Raw genomic sequence first — 18521 nt, 5'->3', positions numbered from 1 at the left:
CAATTTCTCTTCATTCCAAATCAAGTAATTCAAAGAAGAATTCAACCATTTATTTCTACCCCCCTTTCACTCCCCTGAGGCTTTTCTTAAATTTTTACTTGTTTTAGTGACACACAAATCTGAATTTCATTCAAAGCGTGGTGCCACAATCTGGAAAGATGCCTTCCAGAGAGCAGGCACAGTGCAGTGGCAATGTAAGCCTCTACACAGTCCAAACAAGAGTCAAAGTTCTCTCTGAAAAATCTAGTGCACTGGTAAGGTCATAAAACCACAATACTGTAGCCTCTGCCAAATACACAGACAGTTTGAATTTGTCAACCTGTGGCAGAGAAGGTAGATCTCTGCTCCTAGAAAAACCATCAGCAGAGTCACTCCCTAAACCTGAAAGCTCTTCATCAAGGATTACGTATGCGGCAAGACCCTCCACTCCCAGGTCTAGGCCAGCAGTACTGTACTGGGAGAGCCCCTTACTGGAGAAGAAACACATGCAAACAGAAATATTTTCTGCCACGGCAGTTACTTAGCTTTCCTCCCTCTAGCTCCAAAACAACCTGAATCAAACCATGCTCATTTCAGAACTGCTAAATCTCACCAAACATTTTGCAGCAAGATGATGACAGCTGAAATAGTGTATGTGATCAGGCAAATCTTGGAGAATAAAAGAACTCTCCCAGTGATAAGAAAAACCTAAAAGCCTAGATTTTTCTTTTTCTTTCTTAAAAGTATTCTGACAATAGCAGAACGATGAGCATCACAGAATAGCTGACATTACAATTACGAATAGGCTCACAAAACTTTTTCCTAGAAAGTTGCTTAGAAGTAAAATATTCACCTGCCCCTCACGCTCCCTTGAGTTTTGAGAAGCCTTACAACAGAGAAACAAATTTACATCAGTATCAGTTGCTGACATTGTATGAACACATTTCTGTGGTTTTGGTTTTGGTTTTTGGTCCCTAACAGCAACTTCAAAGTAATTTTTAATACAGATATTCTTTTTCTATAAGGAACATTCTAACATTTATAGGTTTTTAAATTATTTTAATTGTGAGAAACAGGTATTACAAATGACTGTTTATTTTCTCAGTGGATAATTTCACTTGTATATGGTTGACAAGTCCAGACTTCCACAGTCGGACAATCCCTTCAGAATATGCAGCTCCACCTAACAGATTGCCTCCTAGAAGAGGAACCCATGGTCCATACCCATTTGCAGAAGCCATTACACTTTTCCTTTTTATTCTGAATCTGAATGTAAGCAGCTGTGTCAAAATATTTCCTAAAAAACCATTAACTTGCTCCACTAAGTTCCACGTAGCATTAGTGTAATCTTCAATGAAGTTGATATGCATTCGGGGTGTTTGTTCAGCACTTACTGAACAAGAGCAAAAACTGCCTGTCTATTATTGTGTGGACTTGCACAGCACAAACCACAAACATTTCAATTAAAAAAAAAAGAAAGAAAAAAAGGCAGGCTTTAAAAACTAGAAGAAAAATCTGCTCTTGCACATTGATATGCACGTAAAGCACAAGGTCTTTTTCTTAAAATACTTCTTTGCAGTGGAAAGTAAACAGTAGTAACTAAAACTTCATAATCATCTGAATTACAAGAAAAGAACAGGCACAAAAAAGGTTTTCATCAGGCAGGAATGTTCAAAGTGCCTCAAGAATAATAATCTAGAATTTAAGCATAAGCAAATGTGCAAGCACAAGACTGACCTTTATCCCAGTGTTGCATGTGACACATTCTTAAGATAAAACTAAATTTTATAGAAGCTGCAGATCATTTTTTTTTCTGTGCTTTACACTTCATATCATCTCACAACACAAATCCTGAGCCAAGCAAACATCAACAGCTGTGTTCATATTGAATCTAATGTTAGTTTTGTACTCTGAAGGCGCAAATTAATCCAGAATTTTGTACTTGTGATTGAATTTAGACGTGCGCTAGACAGCTAACTACCTGTGCTATGGCATGGTACACAACAAAGTGGTCCACAAAGAACAGCTACACTTTTCAGCCAGGGTATTTCTGAAACACTGTAACCTCAAATGTAACAACAAAAATGTGCATGGGACTGTCAGTTTTAATATCAAATTACCTTACTTTCCTTACTACTCACAGAATTAAAGCTCCTTTGACATGCCACCTACGTTAATACAGAATACATTCCTTCATAAGCATTCGGCCCTTTCCATAGGACATAATGCAATAGTTTGTAAATATATATTCCAGGCTATAGCATATTTGCTCCAAAAATTACACAAATATCTTCATATCATGTAACACTGAATGCCTTGCTTAAAATAAAAGCACAAACCTTAAGCCCACTGTCAATTGCATTAATTTAGCTCAAATAAATTGGAAAACAAAACCATCAAACCTACACTGTAAGATGCTGTTTCCACTTCGGACTATTTGTATTGTTGCATTTTTCTGTCTTCTTTGACTGTCCATCTACTGAGACTTCCACATAAGGGCTAGGTCCAAACCATTTATTTTTTTCTTTTAGTTTTGCTGAAATAACTGTTAAGAAAGAGAAAAATATAATAATTTACTCAATAAGAATTCAATTGCAAATAATATTTTTCAGTTGTGTGCTTCAGTATTCAAGTATCAGGTCAGTGATGCCTAACAATAACACTCAAGAAAAAAAATACATTAGATGGACAAAAATGCTTCTGCATTGCAGATCATTTTATACAATGCTACAGCTCAGACAAATGCCACATGCAACAGTACTTCTATAACATCAGACACTATAATTAATAATAATCAGTATAAGATCTACAAAAGCGCTTATGTGTTGAAAGTAGAAAATATCCTCTACAACCTCCTCCTGTCTATCACCAGCCAAGAGAATTCCTGGAGTTTATTACACTTGGTTGTTAAAAACCTCAAAACATGATCTCTCTCATTAAGGAATCATGGAAAACGGCCACTACTTCTGGTGGAAAGAACATCATTAAGAAAAAGAACTTTGTGTCAAGTTTTCTGTATCAAAGCAAACTTACAGAAAAGCTAACTAAAGGCAAATTCTGAATTCCAATAACTACCTACAGCTCTAGAAATAACAAAACCTGGGGGTGGGGGGTGTTTTTGGGTTTTGTTTGTTTGGATTTTGGTTGGGGGGGTGGTGTTTTGCCTTTTTTTTTTTTTAAACATTCAACATCATTGACTGCAATGCTCCTGTCTTTCCAAACACTGTGGCTATGTTGCCTCCATTTAGCCAAAGAAGCATGCGTGTGCATGAGTCTACCCCCAACATTTCACTCTTAGATTAGGAGTTTTCTTGGATTCCTCGGCAACACTAAACTCACAAAACAGTACTTAAGACAAAGATGATATCATTTGGAATTGGCCAGTGAACTCCACTCTGTTCTAACAATTCGGTCTCCTGTGTTTTCGTCACCCACCTCAGCTGCACTACATCCTTAAAAAAAGATGACTAATTCAAGCCCATATGGCTAATCTACCTAGATTCCCTTTATAGTCTATGCTCCTTTAGAGATTTAGAGAAGTAGCTTAGTATAAACTGCTCTGAACTGCTCCCAAGGGAAACTCTTTCTCTCTATACTACCAACATCTTACAGAAATTAACTTCAGTTAGCTAACATTAATATTCACAAATAGCTCCCCTTCCTTCCCCTCATGTCTCCAGTACTTCTCTACTACAGCATCTCACGCCTCAACATCCCTAGCTATCTCAAAGGCATCAAGACCTATTTTGAGGCAGCACAAATCAGCAGTCTTGTACCTACTGTCAAGGTTCTTTCTTACCCAGAAAACCTGAAAGTTCATTTAAAACTAATGAAGACAGCAGAAAGAGGAGGTGAGGACAGGGCAGGTGAGGGGTGCTGTTTACAGAAATGTCTACAAGAATGCAACGCCTGCTTGCACAGGAAACATTTTGCTTGCAGACTATGGCTGAACGTCTACGGAAATTAAGAACCATTCAAACATCTTAATAGTCTCAATTCTAAACACTGAGACATTTCTTCAACTTCACTTTCTTTATGCAAGTCACAGGCCTTTAGCGGAGCAAGCCTTAAACAGCAATCACCACTTCAATCCTTAGCTCTGCTCTCCATAGCTATGTGGAGGATGTACCTCCTTCCAAACCTCTTCAAATTTTCTCTCCAATATCAACCTGTAGGGACAAGATTTCTCTTAAAGTCTCATGGCCTACTGAGAAAAAAGAAGCTTGTGATCTCAGTATGACAGCTAGAGCCAGTATAACTTATTCAGTTCCAACCTCCTTTCTAGTCTAAAGCTTTCCCATCTATTTTTGACAATTCTTTTCATCCCCACAATATCAGCTTTGTGAAATTTCTGCATATACCCACAGTTCTTCCACACTGAGGGTGCAAAATCTACCGTTGATACTTCTAAACAGACCTGCGCACATCCACAGATCTCCCATTCCCAGGCTTCAGCTTTTATGCTTCCGTAATATTTGTCAGAGAACAAAAGTGAGGAAAACTTGGTACTTAAGTTTCGACAGCTACTCTGTTGGTGGGGCACTATGAAAAGCAAAGCATGTCATGTAAATCCATTCCTGTGTAATCTACAGGTGCTCAATTACAGTAATATTCTCACCAACACTTTTATTAAAGCTCCTTTACAATGGTGGCCATAAAAACATGTAACAAGGGAGAAGCAATAAATCAAATTTAATGAACAGCAGTTCAGATTCACTTAGCTTGAGATGTAAAAAGATCGTTAGGAGAAAGTGTTAAATTTGGTATTATGTCAAGTGTTAGTACTGAAAGCAGTATCATATTACATTATTATATTTCAAAGAGAACTGTTCTGTACAATTTACTTAACAGCGTTCAAAAATAATTATTCCTTTTTTTTTTTTACACAAAAATGTATCATTTCAAAATACATTTCAGATAAAATCCTGAGTAAGATAGCTATATATTCTGATGGCATAACACCATCAATTTTATTGTGCAACTTCTCTTGGGTTTTGTACAACTCAAAACTTCCTGAAATGCAACATACCAGTAACTTCGATTTAATTGTGGGAAAAACACTTTTACATTTCTAACCAGAAAAGATGTATCCTTTCAAAAGGCTTACCAGTGATTTGAAGCTGTGATTTCATGGAAAACCCACTGGATGGTCCTGATCTGGACCCACTGCCAGCCATAATACGGGCTGGATCTTGAATCTGGATGAAGAGACAATGTAAACATTTGAATCCTCAAAAACTCAAAAATTAAATCATCTGGTTTTTGACATGTAGATACATTATACTGCAAACAAAACCATGACACTTGTTTTCTTTCTAGTTCCTTTCCATTTCCCTAAAGTACAGAAAATGGTTTACAAAGGGCTTAGTCTCTACTATTACATAATCTGTAAATATTCATGTCCTAGGCAAAAGAGGTCTTTTGATTTTGTCCCTTCAATTTGCCAATTAACTGAGAGCGAATGATGTTCTAATCACAGAGTTTGCTGTACCTCTTATGTCTGAAAATATCTGCCTCTTTTGATGTCGTAAGTCCTGGGTAAGAAGTTTATCTTCCCATGTCAAGTATTACTTGGTTTTAAAAAAAAAAAAAAAAAAAAGAAAAAAAGAAAACCACAACCCATAAGCATAGGAAAAAGGCTGAAAATGTAAAAAGCGAATTTCAAATTTAGAGAAACCTGCTTCTGTATGTCTTTTGTTTTCACTTGGTCAGATCAAGTCTACAGACAGGGGCTGTAATTCTACAAAGCACTTCACTAAAAGAGGAACTAACCTCACTTTCTGAGAGTGAGACAACCTTTACAACCCAACCCTCCCTCTTACCACACCCCAGTCATCACACCTGTGCTAGCCTGATCCTCCCAACACCAAAGCAAGCAGGTATTCCTACTATTTTTTGAACTTGATTCAATGCAGTATTTGGTTTTGGGGGGCAGGGGGTAGAAAGTGGACAATATGCATCATATAGTTTTGATATTAACAGACAGAAATGAAATAGTATGCTATTATATTAAAAATAGATATCACTTTAGAAATATCCAGATATCCTTGTCTCCTATTCATTTTTAAAACACATTTTCAGCTCAACATCCCTTACCAACTAAACTAGATATATATCAGTAAGTTCTCTACAGCGGATTACCCACTGGAAAATGAATGGGTTATTGAAGACTCCAAATTACTTGCTGGATACAACTTCCAGAATACTTACTGCATCCCTCTCACGCCATGTTCCCTCCTTTGTGCCATTTCCTCACTGTCTTCTGTGGTCATAACCTACTGCGAAACCATTCATCCACCTATATCTCTGACCCATCTCTCTTTGGGCTCCCATCTGTTGCGAGGCTCAGCTACTCTGGCCAAGGGGTCAGCTAACCAGCACAGTCAGATCTCCCAGCCAGTCAGCCACCGAATCTGAATCCCAAAGCAGATCACAAATATCACACGCCAGCTCTCAGGTCATTTTCTGCACACAACGTTATTTCCAACAAGGAAAGTAACATGTTAGCTTAAGCTGCTGATATCTGTATCTTGAGTACAAAAGGCTATATGTATGAACTTACCACTGATAACAGCACCAGCAGTCTAAACAAGTGCATGTCTCACCCTCTGTACGCCATGCAAAACAGAATTTGTAAAAGGAGACCAGATCTGAACATCACAACTTTCTTTTTAGAGGCTGCAATCTGAAGCAAAAGTCTGTATACTGTGACAATTACTGTGAAATTGATAATTCCACAGGTATTTTGGACATGGTAAAATGGGAAGTTCTTGCATCCTATAGCTTGCTGATGCTAGTACTAACTACTGGAGAATATGACACCATCAAAAAAAGTACTAACGACTTGCTTGAATAGTATATAGTGTTATTAGTGGAGTTCAGTACTGTTAATTACTAGATTCCAGATGTGAATCACACAAATCTAAATTCTGCTAGAGTGAAAAAGCTTTTATTATAAGTATTTCAAAACTAGTCTAAATTTAAAAGATTTAGAGGACAATTCTTAGTTCTGATCCTGTGATTAGTTCTACCAAAGTCACTAGGTATCCTTTATGCTTTAAGCAAGCAGTTGAATACCAATACACACATACTGGATAGCCTAAAGGAGTTTGCATTTACAGAAGAGCTGCTATTTTGCTCCTGGAGAAATAACACTGCGCATAATACAAATGCAATTACTGAAGGTGATAATTTTCAATTCATACGGTAAGCACATACAGCATACAACATTCATTCAGAAGCACATGTTAAAGCTAACTTTCATTTCTAAGCCTTCAAAATACACTCATTAAAATTATTTTATTAATATTTGATCATTTTCATTGAGAATATGCAGAAAAAATTCTAGCAGCTTAATCACATCTAGAATGACTGTCCTGCAAACATTTGTTGAGTTAGCACACGTATATGTGCAGGTGTCTATGTAGTGAGAGTTTTCACTAACAATTAGCTTAAGTAAAATTTCAAGAAATCTACTGCCTCCCAATACTGCTAAAAACAAGAAACTATATTATGCATTGTTTACTTCTCTCAGCTGCCATAAAGTTTCTAATTATTTTTGAACAATAAAACCGAATAGTCTTATTTTATTGCACACTTGGTAAAATCCAGAGGCTCTTCACTTAAAGCAAGCTCCATTAGTTAACCAGGAAAAAGGAGAGTTCCAGAGCAAGAAACAGCAAGCAACAATTTACCTGCGCCCTGCACTTCAATAGCCCTATTTCTCTTCTCCTGTTTTCGACCCCAGTGCCTCTTCTGCTCCCCTTAACTGCCAGCTGAAAAAGACGCAGCACGCAGAACAGCTGATTCCAAGCCAGGCATCCAGCAAGGAATTATCACTGAACTCACGCTGCAGCTTTTCTCTCAGCCAGGCACTAATTTAAGTCTCTTCCCTACCATGCATGTACATACACTATCCAGATTTTTCATAACTCATAGAAATTTAATCAACTATGATACCTCCATCTCCATCAATTTTTAGCTGGAATGGATCAGCACTTAAGAACGTTTGTAGTGCAACACACAGGAAAAGGGGAAGAAGAGAGCAGAACAGGACTGGCAGATGGAATTGTACACAATTTTCCTCATTTTCTTAGGAAACAAGGCTAAAATACCTGAATTAGTCAAATAAGAATCCGTGATGATTAATGAACTACATTTTGAAGAAGCACAAAGAGATTGCAAGAGACAACCCCACAAGTCACACACATCCAGCTGATTTCTACATTTAAACTTAATTTTTAGCATTTAACTCTTCTTTGTTTATATAACAAATACGCACACAAATTAAATCTGTTTGGTAAGAAACTACTGTATTAACAGCTATTTTTAATGGAAACACTGCATATGATTTAAACTCAAAAACAGCCTAGGGCTACTTATAATCACAAAATAAGACAACATACATTCTTCAATCATTATTAAATTATTTCCATTTAGTTGTATTACAATAGAAACAATATTTAGCATTCTGTGAAAAGCAACTGTCTGTATTTAAGACAAGCAGTTCTGTCAGCAACTGGATGTGAACAAGCCATCATGTGTGAACACCAACAAGCATTTGAACTGTACTAGACCTTCGGACCCCTTTCCAGTGGAAAGGAGTATCAAGATTGCTTTCAAGCTATATTATAAATAATCATTTTATGAACAAAAATATAATTTGAGAAATCAATATAAACTAGGTATGTCTGCTTTATAAATTCACTGTAATGCAACAAGTCCTTCCCCAAGTTGAAACTGTCATTCCAAACAACTGAGAATGCACACTCAAGTTTTTTTCTGCAGTAGAAAAATCACACACATCTTCATAAATATTTAGGGTTTGGTTTTGTTGGATTTTTGTTGTTGTTCTGGTTTTGTTTTAAATTATAGTAAGCTTATATTGCCATTTTTTCCCTCAGATGCTGCTACCCGCTTCCAAGAAACCTACCAGAATTTGAAATTTAGGAACATTAGTTGAAAGGTTTGAAAGCTGTGACAGAGAGAACGAGGCTGTGTAACAGACACTCAGAGCATGATCACGTAAGTGTAATCTTCTTAGAAATAAATAAGACAAATTATTTGGCATATAAAAAGATATATAATACAGAATTCATATCTTCTTGTCATTAAAAATAAACCATTCAAATGCTTGCCTGAATTTCTTCGGTGGCTGCATACCTACTCCCAGGTAGGTTTGTTTGTTTTTATAACATGCTACCATAATGTGTAGATTATTAGATAAATTATGCTCAGCTTCATAATTGCATACGTCATTATTTGTACTCGAGCAGGTTTGAACAAACATTGCTTAAAATAAATCCACCTCACAGTAGGAAACTCAGTCCACGCATCCTTTGGGGATTCAGTTCTTTGAATTCCACCTCTAACTAGAGTGCTTTCTCAGAAGCCTCCCCTACGGCATGACCTGGCTGTTAGGCCAAACTGCATCATCTTCCGTAGCATTTTAATCCAAGCCAGCAAACTTCATCACCAGATTTTTTTGTGCAAGTGGTGTGGGAGAAAGAAGAAATTCTAGAGGAGCGCAGCCCAGATGCTACAAACACTTTCAGAAAAGGGAAGGCAGAAAGGGAGGATCCTCATCTATTTTTCTTTTAACAAATCATGAGGAAGAGTGGGGAGAAAAGCAGCTTTGAGTGCTTCTTGGTTCAAGGAAAGTACAGGAAGAGGTGGCAAGGAGCTTCTTATCCCACAAAATCAGGGAGTATAAATAGAAGAAAAATGCTGTCAAAGGCTTGAGAGATCTTCAGAGTGTCACACCAATTTAACTTATGGTTACTTTATTCAGCGACGGGATTAACCTGTTAAAGAACTGATTTTGAAGGTAATTTTGTTTCATTTTTATTTGAAAGAATAGAAGACACAACTAGGTCAGAATGAAATCCTGTGACTGTATATTATACATGCATAGCTTTGAAGATATGTTGGCACATGCTCTTTATAATTTAAATAAATACTGAAATAATTGCACATTGTTGGCTGCTGTAAGACTTATGTTTAGTAATTAATTTTAAGAACAGGCTAAACTGCTCTTTACAGGTGTACCAATTCAAAGCGTATTTGCTGTTTCAATAATCCAGTAAAAAAAAAAAAATCACATAATGAAAAAATTTCTTTAACATACCTAGTAATTTTAACAATGGTTTTGAAAACCTCACTGTGTAACACAGGAAATACAGACTTTGGTAAAAGTGTAACATATACAAAGTTTTGTTTAAAAAACTGCATGTAAGATGTAACATGTCCCCTTTACAACAGTTAATTTTTTTATCAACAGGTATGTGAGTTACAGACAGTTAAGAAGGGATTAGGCTAGATAGTTCAGAGAAAGTTCAAAGTCACCTGTTCACATTAATACCACACTTTTTCTGTGTGTGAGAAATTAAATACAAATGCTTCCTCTCCTTCCCCCAAAACACTGAAGCCTCTTTTTAATTGAAGGCACACATGTTGTGGAAAAGTTCTTTTCTCTTAAATGTTAGATATAATTACCCAGTAAGCCTAGGCAGGGACAGCTGGTTTGGCAACTTCTTTAGCAAATTTGCAGTTAATTTAACTGTTCAAGTTTCATCTTTAAAGTAAAAAGTGGTTTGACAAAGCTGTTTTTATTGTTTTACATTTTCACCGTTTTTTTTTTCCCCTAAAATAAGTTTTAAGGACATGGTCAGTTTTGCCCAAACCAGTAAGAAGACATACAGAAAGAAACTGCTGAGTAATCAACCAGGAAGAAAAGAATAGACACAGATTGTGAGAGTGTTGAGTACACATTTGAAAGGGAAGCAATTATGAGGTTTGCATCAAGGGATATTTATGTAAGGAACGGAAACAAAGAGGGTTTTAACAGTAGAATGCAGCTTAGTTCCCTTGGCCGTTACTGCGTGTGAGCAGCACTACACCTATTGACCGAAAATGCCGTAAAATCAAAGTAGTCTCTGCCATAATACATCTGTTGAAATTTAAAATCCAGATGCATATATTGTTTTTTGAACAAATGTGAAATACAACGCATACTGGGTCCAAAAACAGACTCTAGGTTGAATTACTGAGCTGTTGCCCTATCTCTACTGCTATCAATAACTGTACTCACCAGATTAGAGCCAGCACTGATATGCCAGTTAGCACTATAGGCACACCTCCCTTTTGCTGTGTACATGCTCAGTTTAACTATTTACAAAGCTAACATACAGGCAGCTGTTCTGATAAGAATGAGTGAGATGCAGACTCAAAGACAACGCTTGAGCCAATTCAATATACTAGCTAAAAATATATTTGTGGGAAATACAATTTAATCAGTTTGGGAAGCAACCCAAGTGACATGACCTTCAGAGGCTGCAATGATGGAAGAAGAGTGACATTGAAGCAGAAACTTCATCCATTATGCTGTCTTAAAAATGTGTATTTTACATTTTTCCCTAATTAATGTATACAATATACACAATCCATTGTACTTTTGGCTGAACACAGGAACCACTTTCTCTTTATGTCTGCTTACAAACTATCATTTCTACACCCTTTCAAAGTACAGTGGTGTATCAGAGTCAGAAGTCACAACTCCTTTAAATCAACAGGCCTAATCATATTTTATTAGTGAGATTATCTGAATCTGTTTTAGGTGACTACCACCCTGAATCTTTCTATTGAATGTTTTTCTGCTACAAGTAAACATACCTTGTAAAGGATTGTAATGGAGATGTTAAGACTGGTATGAACAAAGAAGGAATGGAAATGTGCATGTATAAATCAGAAAAACCAGCAAAACAAAGGTTAAAAGAATGGCTTTTATTGATTACAAAGGACACTTCTTGCAGCAATAAAACTGCGGAGTGTTTGTGTCAAGACCAGGATGCCCTCACTCTGATAACAGCACAGATGACTGGCCAGCAAAAGAGCCTGTGCTTTAAAGGGAGGAGAGTGCCAACAGGATGACATCACGTCATTGCTTTTCCTGTTAGCCCAACAGGAAAACATACTATAGCTATAAAGATATGGATATTCCAAATCAGGAAAAAGCAAGTAGCATTAGCCTTCACTTAAAATTTATGGAGGCTGAAGTAAGTCAGATTCTAAAGCAAAGGACTAGTGTAAAACAACTCTTGACTCCCAAAGGATATAAAATTTTCATCTACAAAGTCGTTTGTTGTCACCAAAAGGAACCCGAAGCATGATAAGCAGTTGACAGATACCATGAGTTCCACCCTCCATGTAGCACATAAGAGACACCGGCTATACCACCTCAACACACAAAAATGTCCTGGTGCTTGTGAGTACACGAGCGTGAGAGAAAGAGTATATGGAATGTATGAGAGAATGAGTGTGAGTGGGTAAAATGGAGACTTTAAAAGTAAATACCATATCCCCTTCCTGTAAAGTCTCACCCTGAGTTTTGTAATACTAATTTTACTGCAACCTCATACACAACATGAATGATAATCAGTCTGACAACACATTGATATCCTACAATAGGATCAAAAGATGGCTCTATTGTGTGTCATCAACAGATTTAAAATTACAGTAGCAAAGACTAAGGAACTACAGACTAACAGCCTTAAACATCTTTCCTAAAAGCACTCAGACAATTATTTATGCAACACTAATCCTCAGTGCTGATTCCTTGTTTTTCCTAATATCTACCACTTCAAAAGAGAACTGAACATGGGAAACTCTTCTGAATCCAAAGTTTCTAAGTCAGAAAAGCTGAAAAACATGTAACCTGACTATCAAAACAAAGAGACTGCCCAAGGAAAGACAGAATAACTCTGGAAACGTGGCCAGACACCCAGTGATATTCACGCTGTAACTTTTACCTCAATATCAGGGATCACCAGTGCTCCTTACGCAGACTGCGCAGATTAGAAAAACTGGTCCATCAACTTCAACCTGCAGAGAAAATTGCTTCCAACAACACTGCTTTCAATCTAAACTAAACTATGTCTTCAGGACTCCCAAATCAAAGACTTACATTAAAATTATAGAGAATTCATTCATTAGCATTTCTATGCACCAAGCAGGCTGCTCGTATAACCTGCACCTCAGGAGAAATATTTCATATGACTTTCTTCTACCTATAGTATTCGATACTGAATAAAAGAACTGGAAAAAAGACATGTAAAGAAACAGTACTGCAATATACAAAATTCAAAGAAAAAAAAAAAATCATGTAATTTGACGGGGTTTTTTTCCCCTTTCAGTAGTACATCAATAATTCCCCAACCACAAGCTGTTCTTAGACTAAAACTGTGGCAGGCAGGACAAAAGGGACAAAACAGGCTTTGCCACCAACTCGGATAACTTGGCAATGAATTTCCTTCCTAACTAAAAGGATGTTAGCTTTTGATAACTTTTAAGAAATGCTCAAAGAGGGGGAAAAAAAGACAAAAGTGTACATGAACATCATATGCCTTTTGCTTGATTCCAAAAAGCCTGGCAAGAAAAGCCACTGCAGAGAGCTGCACGAGATAATTAAAACCATTTGTGAAAACAAAGAGAGAGTCTATTTTTATTTCAGCCATTTCCTTCTCGTGGTACAATCCATTTCAAAGAGGACAACAATTCATATATGCAAGCCGCTAAGCTAAAACTGGTTCACTGCTGTAATCTTAGAAATAGAGCAATACTTAAAATGGCTGGTTCTTAAATACCACCATTGGAAAACAAGATATATTAAACTTGGCATGCACGTTAACCCACAGTAGAGAGAATTAACCTGGTATTGTGAAGACAGAGGAGAAGACAGTGAAACTGCCACCGTTGTAACTACCACAAACTTTAACAGATTTTTAAACTGTTGGATTTACTGGTATTAACTGGACATTAACTGGATTAACTCCTGCATTTTACAAACCATTGCTTTTAGAAATTCATTTTGGCCTTTTAAACTCTTTTTAAAAAATCTTTTGTAATAACATAGTATCAACACAATACTGCATTGACTCAGAACTACGTTTCATCTTAATACTTCTGTGATGAGGCTTCAGGAAAATTTTTCAGCGGTAGTGCACAACCAGAACAATGTTACAACCTGTGGACTGGAAGGTAAGCAGTTACCTTGCTACTCACAAAGCAAGACAAATTGCTTTTCATTCAAGAAACCAGATATTCAAGCCTATTCCTTTTATGGCTGAAAGTACCCAGATGTTATCATGGGCTGACAATACATTTGCAAAGTAAAAGTTTGTTTATAAGGGTCTGTACTCTTTTTTCAATTTCACGACGGGCAAAACTATTTTCCTAGGCCCCCTCTTCTGTAAGCTTAGTCTATAGGTCAAGATTTTTAAATCACTGTTGGTTGCCTTTTCTTGATGGAGTAACAAATCCCTAAGGGTATGAGTACAGAATATTTTTACTTAACTTATCAAAGACAACTAATCAAATTTAGCCCCAAACCTGTCTCCTTAGTAGGTGACTGTATGGGATTTATGTAGCAAGGTTTTGGTAGCAGGGGGGCTGCAGGGGTGGCCACTGTGAGAAGAGACCAGGGGCTGCACCCATGTTGCATAGAGCCGGCTCCAAAACGGACCCACTGCTGGCCAAAGCTGAGCCCATCAGCGATGCTGGTAGAGTCTCTGTGATAACGTATTTAAGAAAAGGCAAAAAACACTGTGCAGCAGCTGTGTGAGAAAGGAGTGAGAAAATGTGAGAGAAACAAATATGCAAACAGCAAGGTCAGTGAAGAATGAGAAGGAGGAAACAGAGCAGAGATTTCCCTGCAGCCCATGGAGAAGACCATGGCGAAGCAGGTTGTCCCCCTGCAGCCCATGGAGGAGACCATGGTGAAGCAGGTTGTCCCCCTGCAGCCCATGGAGGAGACCATGGTGAAGCAGGTTGTCCCTCTGCAGCCCATGGAGGACCACGCTAGAGCAGATACCCACCCTGCAGCCCGTGGAGGGCCCCGCAGTGGAGCAGGTGGATGTGCCCTGAAGGAAGCTGCAGTCCATGGAGAGCCCACAAAGGAGTAGGCTCCTGGCAGGAGCTGCAGTCCATGGAGAGGAGCCCACATGGGAGCAGGTTTTCTGGCAGGACCTGTGGCCCATGGGGGACCCACACTGGAGGAGTCTGTTCCTGAAGGACTGCATCCCATGGAAAGGGACCCATGCTAGAGCAATTTTTGAGGAACTGCAGCCCGTGGGAAGGACTCACACTGGAGAAGTATGTGAAGTACTGTATCCCATGGGAGGGACCCCATGCTGGAGCACAGGAAAAGCATGAGGACAAAGGACTGGCAAATACAAAGTGTTATGAACTGACTGCAACCTCCATTCCCTATTCCCCTGTGCTGCTTGGGGCGGAGAGGAGGTAGAAGAGTTGGGAATGAAGGAGTGAGGTTGAGCCTGGAAAAAAGGGGAAGTGGAGGGAAGGTGTTTTTAGTTTTGTTTTTATTTCTTACTACCCTACTCTATTTTTAATTATCAATAAATTAATTTTCCCCAAGTCAAGTTTTGCACATGATGGTAACTGGTGAGTGATCTCCACATCCTAATCTCAACTAACGACATTTTTTAATCTTATTTTCTCCCGCCTCCTGCTGAGGAGGGAGAGTGAGAGAGCAGCTTAGTGGGCACCTGGCAGCCAGCCACAGTTAACCCACCACACTGGTCTACTGTGACTATCACATTTCAGTTGCACCACATTTCTTTTAGGATGGTTTAAAGGAAACTCAGCTTCCAACATACACATTAAACTCATGATCTGAAACCTACCAGCTGACAGTGTTATGATCAGAGAGCTGCTGCCTGGAGGAGGTTCCAGAACTGGGGGTGATTGACTATATAGTGGACCAACTTCTCAGAATGAGCAATATTCTTCTTTCATGTGAAATATTCTTTTAGCACCTCCAAATACCAAAATTCCTCTGACCTTACACAATTCCTGTCATTAGGACTGTTAGACTGTTATTATAGATCTCTAACAAAAAGGCATGAAGTTCTAGCAATTAGAACTCTGACATCTGACATCTCTGACATAAATCACAGCTTTCCCTCTTAATTCTTCCACTTCCTTGCACTGTGAACCATATCCTATATGGAGCTTTGCGGAAATACAAGTTAAAAAAAATAATCTGTGCTGTAACTTCAGGGACATCCTTCCTCAGACAGGAAGGAAAGACAGTTACAAAGACTGAAGTAATGTAATCGAGAGACATGTATTGACAGACCTGTAACAGGCAAAAAGCCTTTTTATATTTCACTTTTGAAAAACAACATTGTTATATTTCCAGGATTCTAAAAAGAAAGTACCTAGAAAGTATAAACAACATTTTCCAGTGGTAATCTTGGAAGAGAATTTTCTCAAGAAAAGCAGATAGTGTGGCCGGATAGTTACAAGCAGTCACTGTTAAACTGTGCACTAACAGTAAGCTGACCAAGTATCCAAAAGCATTAGTGCTTTGAATTGCAGCTGTTCCATAAACACAATATTCTACAGCACACAGCCTTAGTTATGGTTTACCTAAGTAAGATTGTAGGCTAACCGTAGAAATATATGCATTTGTTTCGTAATTCAGAGATTCTATTTCTCAATGCTACTCAAATTTTATCACAAAAGACAACTTTGAGCACAAAGAAGCACTGAAGAGAAGTCCAAGATAGTTACAAAACACAGAGTTACCAAAAGCAGCAGTATTTTTTGTTCTGTTTGCCGTATAAAATCTTATTTAGCCCTACAGCTATGTTTACACTTCAGCTGGCTCTGAGGCTAAGAGGTTCCTACAAAGCGAAAATCCCAGTCTTGAGCATCTCAGTCAAGTATTAATGTTGGTGTTAGCAACAGGTTAATTTGGACCTTACCATAAAGCATGAAAAAGAAATCTTCTGAAGAACTTTACCCAAAGTCTCTTCCTGCCTGTTGCTATGGGAGGGGGAAGGAAAGAATTTATCCGGAGGCCTCCGCTTATCACTGCTTGAGCTACGTGACACAGCAGTGAGAAGAGATGGTCACACAAATCCACACGCCATAAGCTACTTATTCACGCTATTCAATTAAATTTTAATTAGGGCAATGAAATAATCTTAATGTGATCACCCAGAGCTAAGCCAAAATTGTAAGTTATTTTTTCCCCTTTAAGCAATTTTCTTACTTGTAATCTATTAACTGATGATAGCCTGGAAGAGATATTTCAAATCACCTCCCTTTTACCCATCTTTTTGCAGTTTTAACAGTTTTCCTAAAATGCAAAAAGTTAGCAGAAATAGTCAGGAAAAACACCAATTAACATTTCCATATTTAAACCAAAGATATTCAAGGATTAAAAGTTATTTCACAGAAAACACATGAACAAAACTTGAAAGATGAAAAATACACCATAAAAAACAAAATTTTGCCTGTTACAAAGTGCCTAGAAAATTAAGGACAGGGAGACAAAATACATAGGACAGTCAGTCACTTTAAAGCCGTGGTACAAAGCCTTGTGAAAAATTTCACACAGGATGAGAAAAGTTTGCTTGGTTTTACTCTAAGATGTTTCTGAACACAGTCTAGACAACTGTCAAGCAGAATTTATATCTTATCTCTCAGAACCTTCCTATATATATTTTTGTTCTCTATGCCATGCATTTTAAAAAAACCAAAACGATCTAAAAATGATCTGAAAATAACATATATGAAAATGTGTTACTGAAAGAGGTATCTTAAAATGAGAACACACTTCTGTGAGTTACTTTCTAATTTCCTCCCAAATTTTTTTTTTTTTTTAACAGAACCACACAATAATTTAGGCTGGAGAGGAGGTCATCCTGTCCAACACCCTCCCAGAACAGGGCCAACTTCAAAGTTAAAGCAAGCTGCTCAGAGTCTCATAAAAATGTTCAGTACACTAAACCAGTAGGAAGATACAAGTTGTAATAAAGGTATCTCAATAGATACTCAAATTTCCAGGTACAATAACAACAAAGTGAGTGGTTTTACCAAATGCCTATCCTATTTTCCTAACACATAAACGTGCACAAATGCCTTACATTCCTAACATTTCAGGCTTTTCACATATCCCTGCCATACTGCTACTAAAACGTATCAAGAGAAACAAATCATATTTAACATGAAAGTTAAAATATGAAGTTACCTAAAGATGCATTCCTTAGAAATTTTATTCCTCTTAATATTTGCAATAATATGGAGAAATGAGTGAATAAAGTAAAACAGGTGAACTCTAAAGACAACTGCCTCTTCTACCCTAAGCAGTCACCTTCCAATCAAGTTCAATTACAAGCCAGCTTTCATTTTGTAAGAGATTTCTCACTGTCAAGATAATTTACTTCTTTCAGGACTTCGTGCAAACTGTAAATCAAACTGCTTTACCGAAGGGCAAATCTAATAGTTCTAAAAAAAACCATTTTATATGACAAGATTTGTTTTGTTACATGATTTAATTCTTAGAAGTGTAATCATTTTTCCAGTATATGTTTGTACATTCATTTCAGATGACTCTCAATTGAAAGACTGAGAAGAGCTTCTAAGCTAACTCCTTCTGAAGCGTTCTCCATCTCACTGTTTTCCAAAAAATAATTCTGGGTTTCGTGAATGTAACAGCTATTCCTTTAACACCTCAG

General features: G+C 37.5%; 1 protein-coding gene across 6 annotated transcripts in view; it reads right to left on the bottom strand.

Moving 5' to 3' along the window:
• ITCH (itchy E3 ubiquitin protein ligase) overlaps positions 1 to 18521 on the bottom strand; it is a 69488-nt gene that overhangs the window by 38651 nt on the left and 12316 nt on the right. For 3 of the 6 annotated variants that reach the window (XR_015702917.1, XM_087749526.1, XM_087749528.1), the window contains exons 2-3: positions 5087 to 5177; positions 2386 to 2524 (exon numbers count right to left, since the gene is read on the bottom strand). The exons of 1 other annotated variant lie outside the window; for it this stretch is intronic. Coding sequence is in view for 3 of the 5 variants with exons in the window: in XM_087749526.1 (XP_087605652.1) it covers positions 2386 to 2524; positions 5087 to 5156 (209 nt within the window). In the remaining 2 variants the exon portion in view is untranslated. Of the gene's footprint in view, positions 1 to 2385; positions 2525 to 5086; positions 5178 to 6189; positions 6393 to 18521 lie in introns of all 6 variants that reach the window. 2 more of the 6 variants (XM_087749527.1, XM_087749530.1) reach the window with 2 other exon arrangements.

The sequence above is a fragment of the Nipponia nippon genome, unplaced genomic scaffold (assembly GCF_047370975.1).
Source record: "Nipponia nippon isolate SJK-2023a ecotype South Korea unplaced genomic scaffold, ASM4737097v1 scaffold_13, whole genome shotgun sequence".
Classification (NCBI taxonomy): Eukaryota; Metazoa; Chordata; class Aves; order Pelecaniformes; family Threskiornithidae; genus Nipponia; species Nipponia nippon.
Note: the sequence above shows the minus strand (reverse complement) of the source record. Positions and strands in the feature narration are given on the sequence as shown.